Here is a 19,120-nt window from a genome sequence, read left to right on the forward strand (position 1 = left end):
TAAATACTTTCCCCTTTAGTTCACAATCATGATGGTTTTTTTCAATTCAACAATTTTTAAAAATTAATTACATTTGTTCCCAACATTATTGAGATCCAATTGACAATTCAAGGTTTTAAAATGTCATTCAGAACCATCCTGCATTGATTACCCATTATAAAACTTACATGCACTCCTTAGGCTGAGAAATAGTTTCCAAGCTTCAGGTAACTTCCTGGAAGTTAGGTCACAGGGTCTTCTGTGTCTAATTACAGGCATAAAATTCTCCTCTAATGTGCTTATACTCTGAGTTACTTTCGATTGTTCACAGAATCCTGGACAAATCAGTGTCCCCGAGGTCTTTGTTTACTGGTTCTCTAGATTTATCTAGAGCTTGTCTCTCCTTCAAGAATCTGCTCAGATGCCTCAGTATTTTCCCCTATACTGGTCCCTGTTTTTATTTTTTTATATAATGTTTAAAAGTTACACTCCATTTACAGTCACTACAAAATATTGTCTATATTCCCCATGTTGTACAATACATCCTTGTAGCTTATCTTACACCCAATAGTTTGTACCTCTCACTCTCCCATCCTCATATCCCTCCCACAAACTGGTAACCCTAAGTTTGTTCTCTATATCTGTGAGTCTGCTTATTTTTTGTTATGTTCACTAGTTTATTGTATTTTTTAGATTCCACATAAGTGATACCATATAGTGTTTGTCTTTGTCTGGCTTATTTCACTTAGCATAATGCCCTTCAAGTCCATCCATGTTGCTGCAAACAGCAAAATCTCATTCTTTTTTATGGCTGAGTGATATTCCATTGTGTGTGTGTGTGTGTGTGTGTGTGTGTGTGTGTGTATACATGGCACGTCTTCTTTATCCATTCATCTACTGATGGACACTTAGGCTGCTTCCATATCTTGGCAACTGTAAATAATGCTGCTACGAACACTGGGGTGCATGTATCTTTCTCGAATTGGTGTTTTTGTCTTTTTTCGGATATATATACTGATTCCCGTGTACTCCCTTTTTTAACAAGACACTTGTTTTACTTCTCAACACATACAAAATAAAAAACTGTAATTATATTAAAACAACCAGTAAGTATTACAAGCACATAGATCCTACCATAGCCTAGTTCTTCATAACCACTGTGATTACTAAACAACCCTCAGAAAATCTGTAGCAAAAACTAAGATTGAAAACTGATTTCTGAAATGTTTGTGTTATGCCTTTCATTTAGGCAGTTTTTTATTCTTTTTAGTATTTTTAAAACAATTTTACCTTTTTAAGAAAAGGATTTCTTTTAATTCTGTCCAGAGAGAGAAAGGGAAATCCTCCACTTTATCATTTGGTATAATCTCAGTGAAAAATGGAGATTTATCCTCAAATAGTATGTAAGTTAGTTGCATTTTCAGTTAAGAAATAAAAAAATATAACTATTGAATAGAATTATTCAGCAAATTAATGAATACTGATCCTCTTTTTAAAAATAATAGTTCAGAGACAATCTGTGAATTGCTGTGGGACTTTTATTGGAAGAGGTAAAGCAGAGTTAAAAATGTGGGCCAAACGATCGGGGTGAACAGTCTTACCCCCCAAAACATATTCACTGTCCAAAATTTAAAATAATAAACTACCTGGAAAAATAATTAACCCAATGGGAAGGAAACATGGAATACATGTGTCAGCAGTGAATACAATGCCCATGCGATAGGGTCATGAAACAGTAACTGCACAAAGGATGTGAGTGCACATCTCTGAATCTTCCATGGATGAATGTGCATACATACATACAATTAATTAAGCTGTTCTTTTTCCTCTTCTCTCCCTTTTGCTCCATTCTACTCATCACAGCCCCAGCTCCTCTTTCCACAGGAGGGGAAAGGAAAGGGAGTTAAACAAACCATCACCAAATTGTGATCAGACCCACATTCATCAGCTTCTCAATTTTCAGAGCTACTGCCAGGACCCTTTTAAGTCCTTCTGAGTGTCCGGGAGTCCTTCCGCATTTCTTTTTCGTTTTTTAATTTTTATTGGAGTATTGTTGCTTTACAATGTTGTGTCACTTTCTGTTGTACAGCAAAGTGAATCGGCCATATGTATACATATATCCCCTCTCTTTTGGATTTCCTTCCCATTTAGGTCACCACAGAGCACTGAGTAGAGTTCCCTGTGCTATGAAGTAGGTTCTCATTAGTTATTTATTTTATACATAGCAGTGTATATATGTCAATCCCAATCTCCCAATTCCACATTTGTTTTAGGACGTGCCATATGGCTAAGTCACTCATTACACTTCAGGTCAACTATGTACTTTCACTTCACATCCTAGAGGTTGTCATGGCAATTGAACTGGACCATCACCCGGCACTGATAACCACCTGCTACGTCCTTACAGACTGTTGGATTACAGATCTAGAGCCCTCTGTTAGACACCCATGGCCTTTGTGTTGTCCTTAATGACAGCTTCTAGAGCAGCTGCTTTCCAAGTGTATTCTTTAAAGCAGTCAGTTCTAGCTGGATATATTTCCTCCTAGCCCTTGAGCTAGACACTTTGTACATGGTTGCTGTAGGATTTGGCATCCTGTGTAAAGCTTGCATGGCCTGGATACACTTCTTTTTCTGAAAACATTCATTGCCTTTGTTCTTTTCCAAAACCAGGTCAGGGTTTATACAGACCAATCTTCCCAATTCTTGGGACATTTGGGGTTCACTGCTGTTCCAGATTTATTGCAAAAATGAATGGCTTTCTCATCCTTCTCTTCTTTGAAGTAGAAGTTGCCAATTCAGGCAAAAGCTCTTATAACCTGTCTTTAGTCCAATTTGTTTCCTCTTCCCACTTCAGTGGTCTTCTCACAAAGCTCTTGGCCATTTATTGTAATTGATTTTTTCAAAGAAAACCACTGCTTGAGTGATGGGATATACTGATGGAGTCCAAATTTTTTACTGGGTCACACTGCTTCAAAGCTGTGTCAAGTCCTCATATTTTCCAACTCTTTTTCTTTACAGTTCTTCCTTTTTGTTCTCTGCAAGATCTTCTCTCACGGGCTCCCATCTGGAGGTAGTGTCAGTGTCACAGCCTCTTTCTCCTCATTCACACTGCCTAACCTATTCTAAGAACACTGAGAGCTGTCATGATTTGTGTACTTTGCAGTTCATAGCCAGATCAGATGGTTTATTGCACAGTTCTTTATTAGTTCCCTGTAGGTAGAATCACCAAGCAATGGTCTTTCCGAATATTAGCAGAGATTAGGCATATTGAAAGGTTCATCAATTTCCTCTACCTCCAGATTTTATAAACCCTCTCTGAGCTAGGGGGATTATATGCTTCGTGTTTTAAGGCCTCTTCACATGTTCACTTGGATACTTCAAGCCAGTTTAAGAAGTCAGTACGTTATTTTCTGCAAATTTATTTCTTGTATCAGTCAGGCTTTTAAACAAAAATCGTATAGTGTTCCTCACAAGTCACCTTCAAGTATTCTTCTTTCTTGCCACAGGCCAGTGGTTCTCAACTGGGTGTGATTTTTTCCCTCCAAGGGACATCTGGCAATGTATGCAGATCATCTTTTCTGTCTTTTTATTGTGATAAAATAGACATAACACAAAACTCACCATTCTAACCATTTTAAAGTATATATATTATACAATTCAGTGGTATTCAGAACATTCACAGTGTTGTGCAACCATCACCACTATCTAGTTTCAGAACATTTTCATCCCCCCAAAAGGAAACCCCAAGATTAAGCAGTCAGTCCCAAGTACTCTCTCCCCTAAACCCCTGTCAACTACTATTCTGGATATTTCATGTAAGCAGAATCATACAACATATGGCCTTTTCTGTCTGGCTTCTTTGACTTAACACGTTTTCAAGGTTCATCCATGTTGTAGCATGTATAAGTACTTCATTCCTTATCATAGCTGAATAATACTCCACTGTATGGATATACCACATTTTGCTTATCCATTCATCAGCTGAAAGGCATCTGGGTGTTTCCACCTCTTGGTTATTTGAGACATTTTTGATTTTCATGACTTGAAGGATGCTACTGGCGTCTCGTAGATGGAGCTCAAGAATGCTGTTAAATATTTTACAGTGCAAAAGGACAGCCCTCACCACAACAAAGAACTATCTAGTCTAAAATGTCATAGTGCTGAGGTTGAGAAACCTTGGCATATGTTGTAAAATGATTATTACAGAATAAATGATTTAGGGAATCTTACTTGATATATTCTAAGTAGCATCCGAATGAATAATCAATGTTATCAGCACTCAGGGCCTTACTACCCTTCCATTTCAATCCATTTTGTAGAAGCTACCAGAACTCTGGTTCCTTCCCTTTTCTCCTCTGCTCACTAGTTGATTGCCTCTTGAGGGCCACCTGACCCTTCTATGGACTGAAGCACAGATCATCACCTTTGCTTTCCTTTTAATAGGCAACTAGTACTAATATCGGAAACTCCTCTCCTACATCTCAGGATTTGGCCCCTGCCAAAGGTTTTTTTTTTTTTTAATTGAAGTATAGTTGATATACAATATTACATAAATTAAAGGTATACAATATAGTGATTCACAATTTTTAAAGGTCATACTCCATTTATAGTTATTATAAAATACTGGCTATAGTCCCTGTGTTGTACAGTATATCCCTGTAGCTTATTTTATACATAACAGTTTGCACCTCTTAAACCCTTACCCCTCTACTGCCCCTCCCTGCTGGTAACCACTAATTTGTTCTCTATATCTGTGAGTCTGTTTCTTTTTTGTTATACTCACTAGTTGTATTTTTTAGATTCTCAGACTTACTTCACTTAGCATAATACCCTCCAAGTCCATCCATGTTGTTGCAAATGGCAAAATTTGATTCTTTTTTATGGCTGAGTAATATTCCATTGTGTGTGTGTGAGTGTGTGCATGTATGTCACATCTTCTTTATCCATTCATTTGTTGATAGACACTTAAGATGCTTCCAAATCTTCTGCCACAGGATGTTAATTTTCACAACAATGATATTTGTACCTATTGAACTTTTCACATCAATTAGAACATGTACTAAACATACTACACATATTATTACATTTAATTCTCTCAATAATCGTATGCAGTTGGCATTATTCTTATCATTATTTTAGAGATGAGCCTTGGAATTGTTAAATAACTTGCCCAAAGTTATGTGGTTAATAAGTAACAAAGCAGGCCTTCAAAATTAGGTTAATTCTCAGCCTCAGCTTTTCACTCCAGTGCTATACACTTTGGACATTTATCACATTTGGCTATATATCAATTACAGCAGGAGTAAACCCAACATGGGCTTAAAACCTAGGTCTCCTGAGAGACAGTACTCGTCTTGTTTTCAGTTGGTTATTCACACCAAGTAGGCACAAGTGTCTAAAATGGTGGGAGCATAAAGATCAGAAGACAAACAAAACCTGAAGAATATCAAAGGGAGGGTTTCTCTCCTGGCAGAATCCTCACTCCAAGACAATATTATACACAGACCACTACAAAGGAACCATGTCTCAATGCACAGTGTCTTACACAAAAGCTCAAAAAATGTCTGTTAAATAAATATCAGTACAATTCTGCAAGTACCTTAGTGCCTCTTCATCGTGTGAACATTCAAATTTAGTACTCTTCACCGAGTAAATACCTAGAATGTCTAAACTGGCACCTAGGAGTGTATTATCTGAGTCACCTCAGCTCAAACTTCCAACCTAAGAAAAGGTCATACCTAGTACTAGGAAACTGCACTCCCGTAGGTTATATGGGTGATTTACCCTCTTAGGAAAGGATTATATGAAAAATGAAAGACAAGGGCAGTTCCATTATCAATAAAAACATATCTTTGCACACTGTTTTATACTAGCATCATGACAACACAGGAATTTAGAAGTTATAATGAAAAAGTTGCAACTACAGAAACCACAGAAAAGGAGTCTTACAAGATTGGCCCTGAATCAACAGCAAAGGCAAGATTTGAACTTTGCAACTAATACCTTATTAGTCCATATACTATCATATTTAGGTCAACAAGGCCATTAACATTACACAACACGGTAACTAACTCAGTAGAAACTTTCCAGCAAGCAGGGAGAATAGGTAGTATCAAGGGGAAAAAAGAGCTTTCTCTGCCATTTGCCAGACTGCTTTTATAACAAAGTGATGCATTAATTTTTTCCCATGCTAAACTTCCCAAATTTTTCTGTATTGCTTAAAGTGTAACTCCCAGCCATAAAAGCTCATCCTTCAAGACCACATGAATGTTAATGATTTCCACAAAATTGTCATTTTCCTGAAATATAATATTTAAATTAAAAAAAACCCAACAGCATAGTATCTCATTTGGGGTATTCATAAGCCAGAATTTATAGTAATCAATGTTCCATGCAAAAGGATTCCATTACATATTACCAATGATATGATTTATAGCCTCTTAACTCCTCTTTAACTTTTGCTTCTGTCTCTATTACTTCAAATTCAGATGATGTTAAAACTAGCACTTACTTCTTCACTTTGAGGGGTTGGAGGAGGTTTTTCTAAATCCAGAAAATCTAGTGGTCTTTCACTTAGTGTAAGTACACGAGGTGGTGTTTTTAGTGCCAGAGGTTTGAAGGGAGTTGACTGTATAAGGTCAAGATCTGCTGGCCTTGAAAATGGAATGTCTTCATTATTTCCTAAGCGTAGGGGGAAAAAAAAAAAGGAAAGGAGGGAGATTTTTAAAAGACATAGGTTTTATTAAAATGTATTTGCCATTACACACCCACTAGCAATAGCTAAAATTAAAAAGACTAACAATACAAAGTGTTGCTGAGTGCAAATGAAACTCTCATATGTCACTGATGGGAATATAACAGGGTACGACCAATTTCAAAAATAGCTTGACAGCTTTTCATAAAGTTAAACGTCATAACTTATAATATGATCTAGCAATTCCACTCCTAAGAGATATGAAAACACATGTCTTCATAGCAGCTTTATTCCTAATAGCACCAAAAAGGAAACAACCCAAATGTCCACCAACAGGTGAATGTATAAACAAATTGTGGTTTATCCACACACTGGAATATTAGAAATAAAATGGTATGAACAACTGATACAGCAACAATATGGAAGAATCTCAAAAACATTACATTAAGCAAAAGAAGCCAGACCCAAGAGTATATAGTGTATCAGTCCATTCATACGAAACTCTGGGAAAGACAAATGTGATCTCTGGTTATAAAAAGGAGATTATGGTTGCCTGGAATTGAGGGGTAGGAACTGAATGAGAAACCTTTTGGCGGGTAATGAATATGTTCTATATCTGGACTGTGGTGGAGGTTACATAGGAGTATACATTTGTCAAAACTCATCAGGCTGTACATTTTAAAATTACACCATTTTATGTATGTAAATTATATCTCAATAATTAGTTGAATTATTAAAAAATACTAGTTGAAATTTCAGACTATTGTAATTTATAAACTTTTTGAAGAAAATGTAAAGTTGCATTTCCCAACCCCTTTTCTAAGTAACATTTTGAAAAATCCCAAAAGTTTTCATAAAAATATATAAAATACATTTATCAGGCAACTTTATAAACAAATATAAAATACCTGCTACAACAATTCTCTCTGGAACCTGCATAATCACACTAGCATTTGAAACTCCTTCTTGGAATCCTTGTTCCAGGTCAGCATTTGGTGGTGCTACCTTTAATTTTTCCGGGACCCTCATTCGCTGACTAATACCTTCGGTGTATTCCATTTCATATTGAATTCGACTAATTTCCGCCATCTCAGCAGCACTGGGAGAAGGAAATGCTGCCCCACTCACTCTGCAGGCAAAAAATTTAGACAGGGGTGACTGAGTGTTAAAATGTCAGTCTTTTCTATGTAGTGAAGTTAGGATATCTTTTAGAAAGAGCAAAGGAGACTTCTCATTCGTGAGTACTGAATACATCCAAAGGAAAAATAAAAGATCAAAGAAAATGTTCTCCTCAACATAATACCTTCTCACTTAGTTGAAACTGCACCTTGAGGATATTGCTTAGGAACAAATTTTTTAAATTATTGTATAACCACAAGACGAATGTGCACACACATACACTCTCTTCCTCTCTGCATAAAGAGATATGCATGCTGCTTACATAACTCAAAAAATGCCTAAAATAAAACTTAAATAGAAATTTCCTAATGAATTATATGAAGGGAAGCTGCTAGAACTTTATAAAAATGAAATTAGAAATTCCGGTCATGCATGGAAAAAATAAAACCTTTTAATGACGAATATCAGATTCATAAGGTAAATAATGTTAATTCTAAATTTACTAAAAAAGAAGCAACCCCCTGAATTTCACAAAATAAAAATGAAAACTTCTCTTACTGAATGTATATCTGATGACTGAGATGAAATGAATACCAAATACAGAATATACACTAATAAATCCTTAATGTTTGCATTCATTTTGAGGGACTATAGTGTGAAAGTTTCACACTATTAATTTGTACTCAGTATCATATTTACATGTATATTTTTTAAAAACATGACATGCCTTCAAACAGAAAGACAGGACAAATGCATTGAGAAACCTAAATCAGAGAAGGATCCATGCTCCAGGGAAATGCAGCAGAAAGGAAGTTGCCCCAAGATACAAAATGCTGACAGAAGTGTAAAGGAACAGGATTAGCCTATGGGCAATCAGCTTTAAAGCAACTATGTCTCAAACCTATAATGTCATCAGCTCAACTGAATAAAATGTCACTGACCTTCCTAGTGATGTGTCATTGCTTGTTCGTTTACTCATTTTTAATACAGTAAATACACGTTTATAATAGCTATTAAAGTACTGCCTCCCTGTAGTTCAGTTTATTTACACAACAATTCCCCTAAAGATCTGAATTTTTTTGGAGGTGTACATAACAACACGGAAACTGCTTTTCCAGCTGTAAAAAAGAAAGAATAAAAATCAGTATTTCAACAATTCATTTCATAAGAAAACTATCAATAAAAGTAAATATCTACTTAAAATTATTTTTGGATTTCAACCAAAATCAATTTCCAAATCTCTCCTAAAAAGAGTTATTCTATACCTCAAAAAAATATAAAGACTGTTTTAAGCATAGTCACTGTATTATGATTTTGCAAACGGGATAAAGAAAAGCTAATCAAATGTATATACAAATGTGAAGTCAGATTAAAAGAAAACATTTTGCCATAAAACTCCTCTAATTATTATATTCTAAAGGGGGAAAAGATCCTTTTCTTTTTCAGCCTAAGTACAAATGAAAAAATTATGAAAATAATGTAAAGGGCAGAAAAATGTATTTGAAGTAACCTAATATTTGATGTATAAGTAATGGTTTCTTTAAAAGGAAATAACTTTGAAAGCCAAATTACACTACATTTTCAGCAGAAGGTATTATATATAAATCCAGGTCAATAAAAAATTAAAGACAGTATAAATGTAAGCCATAGCTGGGACATTTCTTAAACTCCATGTCAGAGATATATCACACATTTTAAACTCCACCTTACTGACATGCTTTGGAGGGTTCTTAGAGGTTGCTAAGGGGCTAAGCCCTGACAAATGATTACTTATGACTGCTAACTTGCACCCTTCATTCTTTACCAAAATGTGTGAATTTTCAGGATTTGCATGCAAATAGTTTAAAGACTAAGAAAACAGAGCCAAAAGAAAATTTTTACTCACAAAAGTGTACCAACTACTGCTTGCTTTTTGGCATTATCTGTTTCTGTGCTTCATATTAAATCCTTTAACTTGCTTCAATATGCATGTGCTGGATTTAGAGCCACTTTTGTCCCTGGGGGAGAAAAAACAGGAGCTAACTGAAAAACTAGATGATACTACCATTAGGGATTCATTGCTGGAAATACTCCAAATAATGAAAGTCACTAAAGATGTACAACCTTACCTTAAAAAAACCAGTAAAATAAATAAAGAAAAAATGAACAAGCTTACCACCAATTTTAGGTCTAGAGACAGAACCCTACAGCCATTCACTAGTTAATGCAAGATAAAAGACAATCATTGTTTCTGATTTGAAACAAAGGAAAACATACCTGATGAAAAATACTTATGTTTAAAAGAATCTTAATACTTATGTGTATAAATAAGTGTATATATAAGTGTATATATATATACACACAAATTAAGGAGGAGCAAATGCATTGGCTAAATTTTCATCCAGCTATTTTCATTCAGTATTTAATTTCATATTTGTTTCATTTCATTCCCAACTTTAATTTGGTATTTAATTTGAACCAGTAACACACGCACATGGTACAAAGTACACAAGAACACACAGAGATGTAGGGCCAGAAACTATAAAACTCTTACAGGAAAACATAGGCAGAACACTCTATGACATAAATCACAGCAAGATCCTTTTTGACTCACCTCCTAGAGAAATGGAAATAAAACCAAAAGTAAACAAATGGGACCTAATGAAACTTCAAAGCTTTTGCAAAGCAAAGGAAAACATAAACTAGATGAAAAGACAACCCTCAGAGTGGGAGAAAATATTTGCAAATGAAGCAACTCAGAAAGGATTAATCTCTAAAATTTACAAGCAGCTCATGCAGCTCACTATCAAAAAAACAAACAACCCAATCCAAAAATGGGCAGAAGACCTAAATAGACATTTCTCCAAAGAAGATATACAGATTGCCAACAAACACATGAAAGGATGCTCAACATCACTAATCATTAGAGAAATGCAAATCAAAACTACAATGAGGTATTACCTCACACCAGTCAGAATGGCCACCATCAAAAAATCTACAAACAATAAATGCAGGAGAGGGTGTGGAGAAAAGGGAACCCTCTTGCACTGTTGGTGGGAATGTAAACTGATACAGCCACTATGGAGAACAGTATGGAGGTTCCTTAAAGAACTACAAATAGAACTACCATACGACCCAGCAATCCCACTACTGGGCATATACCCTGAGAAAACCATAATTCAAAAAGAGTCATGTACCACAATGTTCATTGCAGCACTATTTACAATAGCCAGGACATGGAAGCAACCTAAGTGTCCATCGACAGATGAATGGATAAAGAAGATGTGGCACATATATACAATGGAATATAACTCAGCCATAAAAAGAAATGAAGTTGAGTTATTCATAGTGAGGTGGATGGACCTAGAGTCTGTCATACAGAGTGAAGTAAGTCAGAAAGAGAAAAACAAATACCATATGCTAACACACGTATATGGAATCTAAAAAAAAAATGGTTCTAAAGAATCTAGGGCCAGGACAGGAATAAAGATGCAGACGTAGAGAATGGACTTGAGGGCACGGGGAGGGGGAAGGGTAAGCTGGGACGAAGTGAGAGAGTAGCACTGACATATATATACACTACCAAATGTAAAATAGATACCTAGTGGGAAGCAGCCGCATAGCACAGGGAGATCAACTCCGTGCTTTGTGACCACCTAGAGGGGTGGGATAGGGAGGGTGGCAGGGGGATACAAGAGGGAGGGGACATGGGGATATATGTATACGTATAGCTGATTCACTTTCTTATACAGCAGAAACTAACACAACATTGTAAAGCAATTATACTCCAATAAAGATGTTAAAAAAAAAAGAAAGAAAGAAAAGAAAAAAAAAAGAATGCACAAAGAAAATAAAGTGTCCCACCAGATCCTATCCTATAACCACCTAGGTCCCCATAGGCAATCTCTCATCAATTTCTGTGCCTCATTCTAAATGAGATACTCTTCTTATAATTGTGCGTATATATCTGAAGCACAGTAAAAGCTTATAGTTAAAACTAACACTGAAAAGAGATACCTCAAAAGAAGTATAGCCTTGGGACATTATAAACTGAAACTTTATAATAATAAACAAGGGACGCAATTGCTAGAAAAACATTATCTCCCTGAAATGTGCTATTCTCCACATTCCATTTACTACATTTCAGCCTTCTTATTAACTTTCCACTAGTACATCCCACGGGTCTCAACATTTCATTTTACAGCAACATCTTCTCTTACAAGACTCTCTGAGTTTGCAAAGTATCCCAGACTTGGATCATAAAGGTGGACAATGAAAAGACAACTTCTGGAAAAAGTCAAATTCTCCTGTAGCCAATCTGAGCTACTGACAAAATAGATGGAACTTTTCTACTAAGATTTAACATTGTACTGTTCCAATTACTGGCTTTTCTGCTTAAGTAAAAGAGATCAAAATCTAATTTTTTTCTCCCTCATTAGACTGTGACATTTTTGTTAATATCTTTTGGCAATAAAGAAAATAAATTTCTCATTTGGAGTTAAGATACTAACTCCAATTTTGTCACTTACAATCTACTAGGCAACAAGTACATGAGTCTCTGTGATATAACTAAGGAGACAAAAATCTGTCTCAGAATCATAGATGATCTTATATCTCTACTTTCTAAGCCCGGTGGTTTCCAACCATCAGTAACTTACCAACTTCATGCTTTTTTTTCCATACTCACACAGTACGTATACTTAATCTTTTCTTTAACTCAATTTTTAAAAACCTTAAGTGTATTTTAAAAGGAAATTTTACATTACTATTTTATTTTATTTATTTATTTTTTGGCCATGCAGCTTGAGGGATCTTAATTCCCCAACCAGGGATTGAACCTGGGACCCTGGCTTTGGAAGTGCTGAGTCCTAACCACTGGACCACTAGGGAATACCCTTACATTACTTTTTTAAACCATGGACTTAATGTACATATATAAAGACAGGTAACAAAAACATAACTCTTACAAAAAACCCTCATCTGCAAACCACCTAAAGTCAAGTCACATCCCACTTGTGGAAAGTGTCCCAATTTGGGGACACAATGATTCAAGCCTGACTTTCTTATTTTCTATATCAGAACACTGGGATGCAAAGAAGTAGCCCAGGAAGTCACAGAAACAACCTGGGTCAAATTGACTGTGGTTGCAAAGATTTATATAATTCTCCAATTACCAAAAAAAATGTTGGGTTGTTTGTCGCTTATTATGTGGACCTAGTTCAAGGCTTTTATACAGTCACCCTGTTTCAGTTCTCTTTTCAAGCAACTATACTTAAAGAATGGGTGTATGAGAAAATCACAGTGTAGTAACCCAGGATTAATTTTAATTTTTAAAGAAAAATCACTGAAAACTTGGAAAAATACAAATTAACGAATTTTAAAATAAGGTTATCAATCCACAGAAAACAAGTTTCAACACAAGAAGGGAGGACAGTAACAGCTAAACTTTGTAATCATAAAATAAGGCAGCCCTATCAGACAGGAAGGGATAGAAAACACAATTTCCTTTTGGAAAAATCCAGCAAAACCAACTCACGAGTGCTTGAAACCAAATAGATAGCAGGTCCCACCCACAATTTAATTACAGGGGAAGAGACTACTAGGTACAACTAAATCGCTCTAATTGTTTCTGAATCTATCCTCCTCAGGGTTTTTCCTTTGGGATATCAGACACGGAAACAAATGTTTTTCATTTAGGGTGAGAAAACATTTAAAATCCTTCAGTTAAAGTCTCTCAGTGGGGTGAGAGGCCTGTAAACAACTGGTTCTATATTTGGGAACAAGGGCCCTAAAGCTTTTATCTTTTGCAACTAAAAGACGCCACAACTTTTGAAAGCATTCTCCTCCCTCGAGAATGCCCCCTGCTCTAAAGTTGTAGGCCGCACCCGAGGGTTTTCTTCTAAATACCATATAAGCGGAACTGCACCTGCAGACGAAGGTCAGAGGCTTGTCGGAACGGGAATCCGAGCTTTCCCCATTTCCCAGCTCCTGGAATGAAATCTAGGAGCATCTCCGGGCATCCACACCTGCGAGCAAGGATGCTTACACAGCGGCCCGACCAGGGACCTCCCCGAGGTACCTGGGCTTCCAACAAGGCCTTTCTTTTCGAACACGTTCTTTTCCACAAAGTAAAGACAAAACAAACCAAAAACTACTTTTAAAGACGGCAGGCATCGGGTTCAAGGTCATACTAAAAGGTACCAGGACCTTGGCTGAGAAGGATGAGAGAATACTACCAGCCAAACCGCGCTTGAAGCTCTCAGGACGCCCTAAGGAGGAGGAAAGCCCAGGGTTGAGGACAAGAGGCTCTGGGGTCGGGCCTCCGGCCAAGACTACGCTACTAACGGGCCGGGGCCGCAGCGGGTCCCTCCATCAACGGAGGGTCAGAGCCGCGGCGCTAGGCCCGGCAGCCGGCTCGGGCCGCGGCTCCCGGGTCGGGAAGACGTCAGTACTCACCCCTGGGCCCGCTGAAGGTCCCTGGCGAGGACCGCCGCCCGCCGGCTCCCGGGGCGCTCGGGTGGGCGCTGTCAGAGACCGTTGGCCGAGCGCACGGAGGCGCCCGGGCAAATCACCGGCCAGAGAGGCCCGCAGCGGGCGGGAAAAGACGCGAGAACTTCCGGGACTGGCCCCTCCCAGGAGCCGTAGTTGAGGCAGGTTTGTGGTCATGTGACTCAGGGAAGGGCGGACGTACGGCCCACGCATAGGAGCGGGGGCAGTACGACGCCGATGAGGCGACATCTTTGTTATGGGCAAGGTGTGCCAACCGCTTCTCCTGTTTACAAGGTAAACCTTCAATAGCTAGTTAAATAACTAGTTTTCAGGACTGTCTGCATCAAAATCAGGACTGGTGTGAGGCCTAAGAATCTGCATATTTCGCCAGTTCTGCAAGTGATTCTTAAACACTATAGTACAATTTTGACGACTTTTCAAGCCCTCTATGTCTTCCTTAAACAGTGACCCCTGCCCTGACTGGCTCCACTGACCCTTAAAGATGAGAATCACCGAAAAGGAGAAGTTAGGGTTCACAGTAGTTAGCAGCCTTGTTTAGCTTCCAAGAATTGTCTGCATCTAACCACTTAACCACTAACTTTCCGGGGGAAAGTCAGTGCCATGCTCATCAACGTTGGGAGGGACTGAAGCCAATTCACAGAATACTTTGTGTGCCTCGACGTTAACAAACAGCCAAAGACATACACATGAGTAGGTACTTCGCTAGAGTCTAAAGATACTCCAGAGATGTTACCATTCTTTAAAACCATTTAGAAAGTCCTCTGAGAATTTCGTTTTGGGGCCCCTTCTTAATAGTGACAAATCATCCTTTAAGAATAGATTGATGGGCTTCCCTGGTGGCGCAGTGGTTGAGAGTCATCCTGCCAATGCAGGGGACACGGGCTCGTGCCCCTGTCCGGGAGGATCCCACATGCCGCGGAGCGGCTGGGCCCGTGAGCCATGGCCGCTGAGCCTGCGCGTCCAGAGCCTGTGCTCCGCAACGGGAGAGGCCACAACGGTGAGAGGCCTGCGTATCGCAAAAAAAAAAAAAAAAAAAAACAAAAAGAATAGATTGATTTTAGGAGTGATCAGACATTACAAGCCAAACTTTCGGGGGGAATTTAGAGACCAAGCTGAATAAGCCCACTATGACCAAAATCTTTAGAAGTGAGGGTCTTCCTGCTCCACTAGTATTAATATCTTTCTATATCTTAATTACTTGCAGTTTGGTTTTTACTCCTGTCCCTTACCCTCCAGGAAAATCGAATTCACTTTCAAATGAGGATTGTGATCCAATTACCAAATCCAAAGTCTTCTCCCTTAATCTTGATAATCCATAATCTTCCTGCATCAGTTGATTCTGTTAAATTAAATTAGACAAGATTGTAGTATCAATACATGAAAGCACCTACCAGTTACACCTAACTGGTAGTAAATTCTAAAAGAAAAAAAAAAGGCTCTTTCTCTCCCTTACCTGGAAACTCTGCTCCCTTTTTTTTTTAAAGTAAATTTAGTTATTTAATTTACGTATTATTTTTGGCTGCGTTAGGTCTTCATTGCTGTGCGCGGGCTTTCTCTAGTTTTGGCGAGCAGGGGCTACTTACTCTTCGTTGCGGTGCACGGGCTTCTCATTGCAGTGGCTTCTCTTGTTGTGGATCACGGGCTCTAGGTGCATGGGCTTCAGTAGTTGTAGCGTGTGGGCTTCAGTAGCTGTGGTGCTCGGACTTCAGTAGTTGTGGCTCGCGGGCTCTAGAGCGCAGGCTCAGTAGTTGTGGCACACAGGCTTAGATGCTCCACGGTATGTGGGATCTTCCCGGACCAGGGCTGGAACCCATATCCCCTGCATTGGCAGGCAGATTCTTAAGCACTGTGCCACCAGGGAAGCCCTGCTCCCTTGTTTTTTGTAATAAAGCTTCATGCTGGGTCTTCTGTCTCTTCCGTCATTAATGTGGGCATTCCTGTTTATGATTCAATCCATCATTGACTGTCTTTTCACCCACAGTTGCCTCAAATCTTTTGTGGGAAAAGGTGGTATTTAAATCTAAATAAAATTAACAGACCATTTTGTCTCATCCTGTTACAGTAGTTCTAGCCATTTCTTCGTAAGTGTCCCATTGGAGCTTTGATCCCAACAGGGTTTCCAACTCAAATTTTCTCCCTCTTCCTAATCCAGATAACTTCTGAATTTCCTTGTTCAGTTGATGGCAAGATATTTTTTACAGTCACCAAGATTCAAGATTCTGAAATCACCTTTCACTGTCCCCCATCCTTTATATTCTCCCACCTCGGGGCTAACTGTCCACTTTCTCTGTCATTTCTCTTCCCGCTATGAGACCATGACCAATCATCTGGACTGTTACCCTTTTAACTGGCCTCCCCATTTCCAATATTTTTCTTTCTCTAATTATTCCTGGATATTGGATACACAAAGAACCTATTTTTACAATTTGTGACAAAGACATCCCAAATTTGAAGCCCCAAATACAAAAATAAATTGATGACTTATAGTTCTCCACAAATTCAAATGTCCTTACAGCAGTATAGTAATTTTTAAAAACACTTGAAACTGGAAGGGTAGTATATGAAATATTGGATCTTCCATGTTACCATTTGTATGATCATTCTACTCTTTGGCTCAAAATCTTCAGTGGGTCTCTAATGCCAACCAATGATGTGCAAGTTCACTTTGGTGTTCTAAACCCTAATATGGCCCTCACCTTCTGCTATGCCACTTTATTTACCACTCCTTGTGTGTGTGTGTATATATATATGATATATAGGTATATATTCCATGTATTCTTGACCATTAATTGTTCTGTGAGATTGCTTCATGCTTTCCTAAGTACTTACTTTTATCTATGCTATTTCTGCCACCTAGAATGCCATCCTGCCTCTGATCACCTTCTGTTTCTTGAAATCCTAACTGCCCTTAAAGGACCACCTAAAATGTCCTCTCTCTTATGATTTCCTGAGGGCTCCAACTTTTGAACCACTGTTTGTTGACTCTTACAGTACTTGTCATATTCTGTTCAGTATTATAATTATCTATGTATTTGCCTTATTTTCCCTTACCAGATGGTAAGTTCCATGTTTGAGACCAAGGTCTTTATCTCACTCATCTCTCTATCTTTATGGAGCAGCCATATTGAGCATGTTGTAGGTCTTGGGTTTAAAGTAATGAGATCTATTTCCCTGTTTGACTGATAAATTGGAATTAAAGATAATTCCAAAGCAATAGTTCTAACCAGGTTTTGAGCAGTGTTAGCATTTTTAGAAACACCATGGGGCCTCCAAAAACCTAGAGAGGGTCATATTTATCCGAATGTTTAAGTTGAGCCCGGTTATTCAAAATCAGTTACGTTTCCTCCTGTGTTTGGTTGTCTCTTAGTTTCCAGTAAGCAGAGCAGGGATTAGGGCGAGGTGAATTAGGCACTCTTAGTGTTCTGCAAGTGCCCTGTCAGTAAGTTGCAAAGAATCCCTTAGAGACTGATCAAGATTTTTCTTTTTAAACAGGCTTATAAGTAGAGAGAATGAACTCAAATACAGCACTCGTTGTTCTACTTGTCAGCAGTAAAAATAAGTTCATTAAAATAGATACTTTTTGACTCAAAATGTTTTCAAATTAGATTTTTTTGTCCCAATTATGAGAGTGTTTCTAAATATTTATTTGAGCAACAATTTTCTTGGCTTTCTTAGAATTATTACCCAGCATCACTATTCATTCATTCTGTTTTTTCCTTTGATTATATCTTTATTGTCATTTAACACGGCCCCAAAATTTCTTACCTATGAGAGTTAAGATTTTGTGTATTAAAGGCATTCATCTTTACCAATTCTCTACCTTTGAAATTTTATGACTATTTTTCTTTGAATAAGGAGTATTTGCATTATAAATGGGGAACATTTATCAAAATAAATGACCCATAACTTCTGTAATTTGTATGTTTTCTTATTGACTTGTAAAAACTCCTTAAATATCTCAATAGGAAATGATAAAGATATTATTAGGCCTTTCACAGTAAAAAAAAAAAACAAAAACCACGCACTAATTAAATATACTAAATTAAAAAACCCAGATACTAATTTAAAGTGATAAATATTCAGCCTCACTGGTAATGAGCAAAATGTAAATTAAAATGAGACAGGCAAAATTACAAAAGAATATCCAGTATTGATAAAATCATAAGGAGATGGGTGTTTTCATTACATTGTGTTGATGCAACTGGAAATTCTAGCAATGTTCCTGGAGAACATTTATATATATATGTACATATATATATATATATATATATATATATGTATGTATCTCTCGCTCTCTCTCTCTCTCTCTCAAAGGCCTAAGATTGCAAGTCCTTTGATTCTTCAGTTTTCCTCCTAGAGATTTATCCTGAGTAAATAATTGGACAAATGTAAGATAAAATGTGTATAATATGTCCATAATAAAACTAAAATAAATGTCCATCAATTCATTGATTTATATAGGAAATCCATGTAAATAATGATTAGTTCTTATCTATTGATGTGAAAATATGTCCACAGTGTATTAAGTTTGATTAAAAATTTTAGTTTCAAGACAGCATGCTTTTTATTCCATTTTTGTTTAAAAATATATTTACAAGAAAAAAGTTGGGTGAGGGTGAGGGTTAGATCATGGCAATTTTTATATTCTTCTTCATAATTGCTGTTGTTTTTACAGTGAACATATACTGCTTTTACAATCCAAAAAAATTTGTTTACATTTTGAAAAAAATAAGACCAGATATAATTTTTTCCATTTTATTCTTAGACAATACAATAAAATAATACTTAAGCTGTAATTACAGAAATATTAGTACATTACAACATTGTAATTTTGTCAAG

The 19,120-nt window shown here is 37.3% G+C and overlaps 1 protein-coding gene and 1 pseudogene across 16 annotated transcripts in view; both read right to left on the reverse strand.

The window, feature by feature from the left end:
* MFF (mitochondrial fission factor) overlaps positions 1-14,386 on the reverse strand; it is a 33,994-nt gene extending 19,608 nt beyond the window's left edge. For 10 of the 16 annotated variants that reach the window (XM_067740361.1, XM_067740360.1, XM_067740357.1 and 7 more), the window contains exons 1-5: positions 14,228-14,386; positions 9,678-9,789; positions 8,734-8,910; positions 7,582-7,802; positions 6,491-6,660 (exon numbers count right to left, since the gene is read on the reverse strand). In XM_067740361.1, the coding sequence (XP_067596462.1) occupies positions 6,491-6,660; positions 7,582-7,802; positions 8,734-8,771 (429 nt within the window). In that variant the 5' untranslated portion in view covers positions 8,772-8,910; positions 9,678-9,789; positions 14,228-14,386. Of the gene's footprint in view, positions 1-6,490; positions 6,661-7,581; positions 7,803-8,733; positions 8,911-9,677; positions 9,790-10,325; positions 10,389-13,697; positions 14,161-14,227 lie in introns of those variants that run through there. The other 6 variants (XM_067740345.1, XM_067740351.1, XM_067740346.1 and 3 more) reach the window with 6 other exon arrangements.
* Positions 807-3,124, reverse strand: LOC137225944 (stress-induced-phosphoprotein 1 pseudogene; annotated as a pseudogene).
* Positions 14,387-19,120: the final 4,734 nt, after the last annotated feature.

Source organism: Pseudorca crassidens, chromosome 6 (assembly GCF_039906515.1).
Source record: "Pseudorca crassidens isolate mPseCra1 chromosome 6, mPseCra1.hap1, whole genome shotgun sequence".
NCBI classification, from domain to species: Eukaryota; Metazoa; Chordata; class Mammalia; order Artiodactyla; family Delphinidae; genus Pseudorca; species Pseudorca crassidens.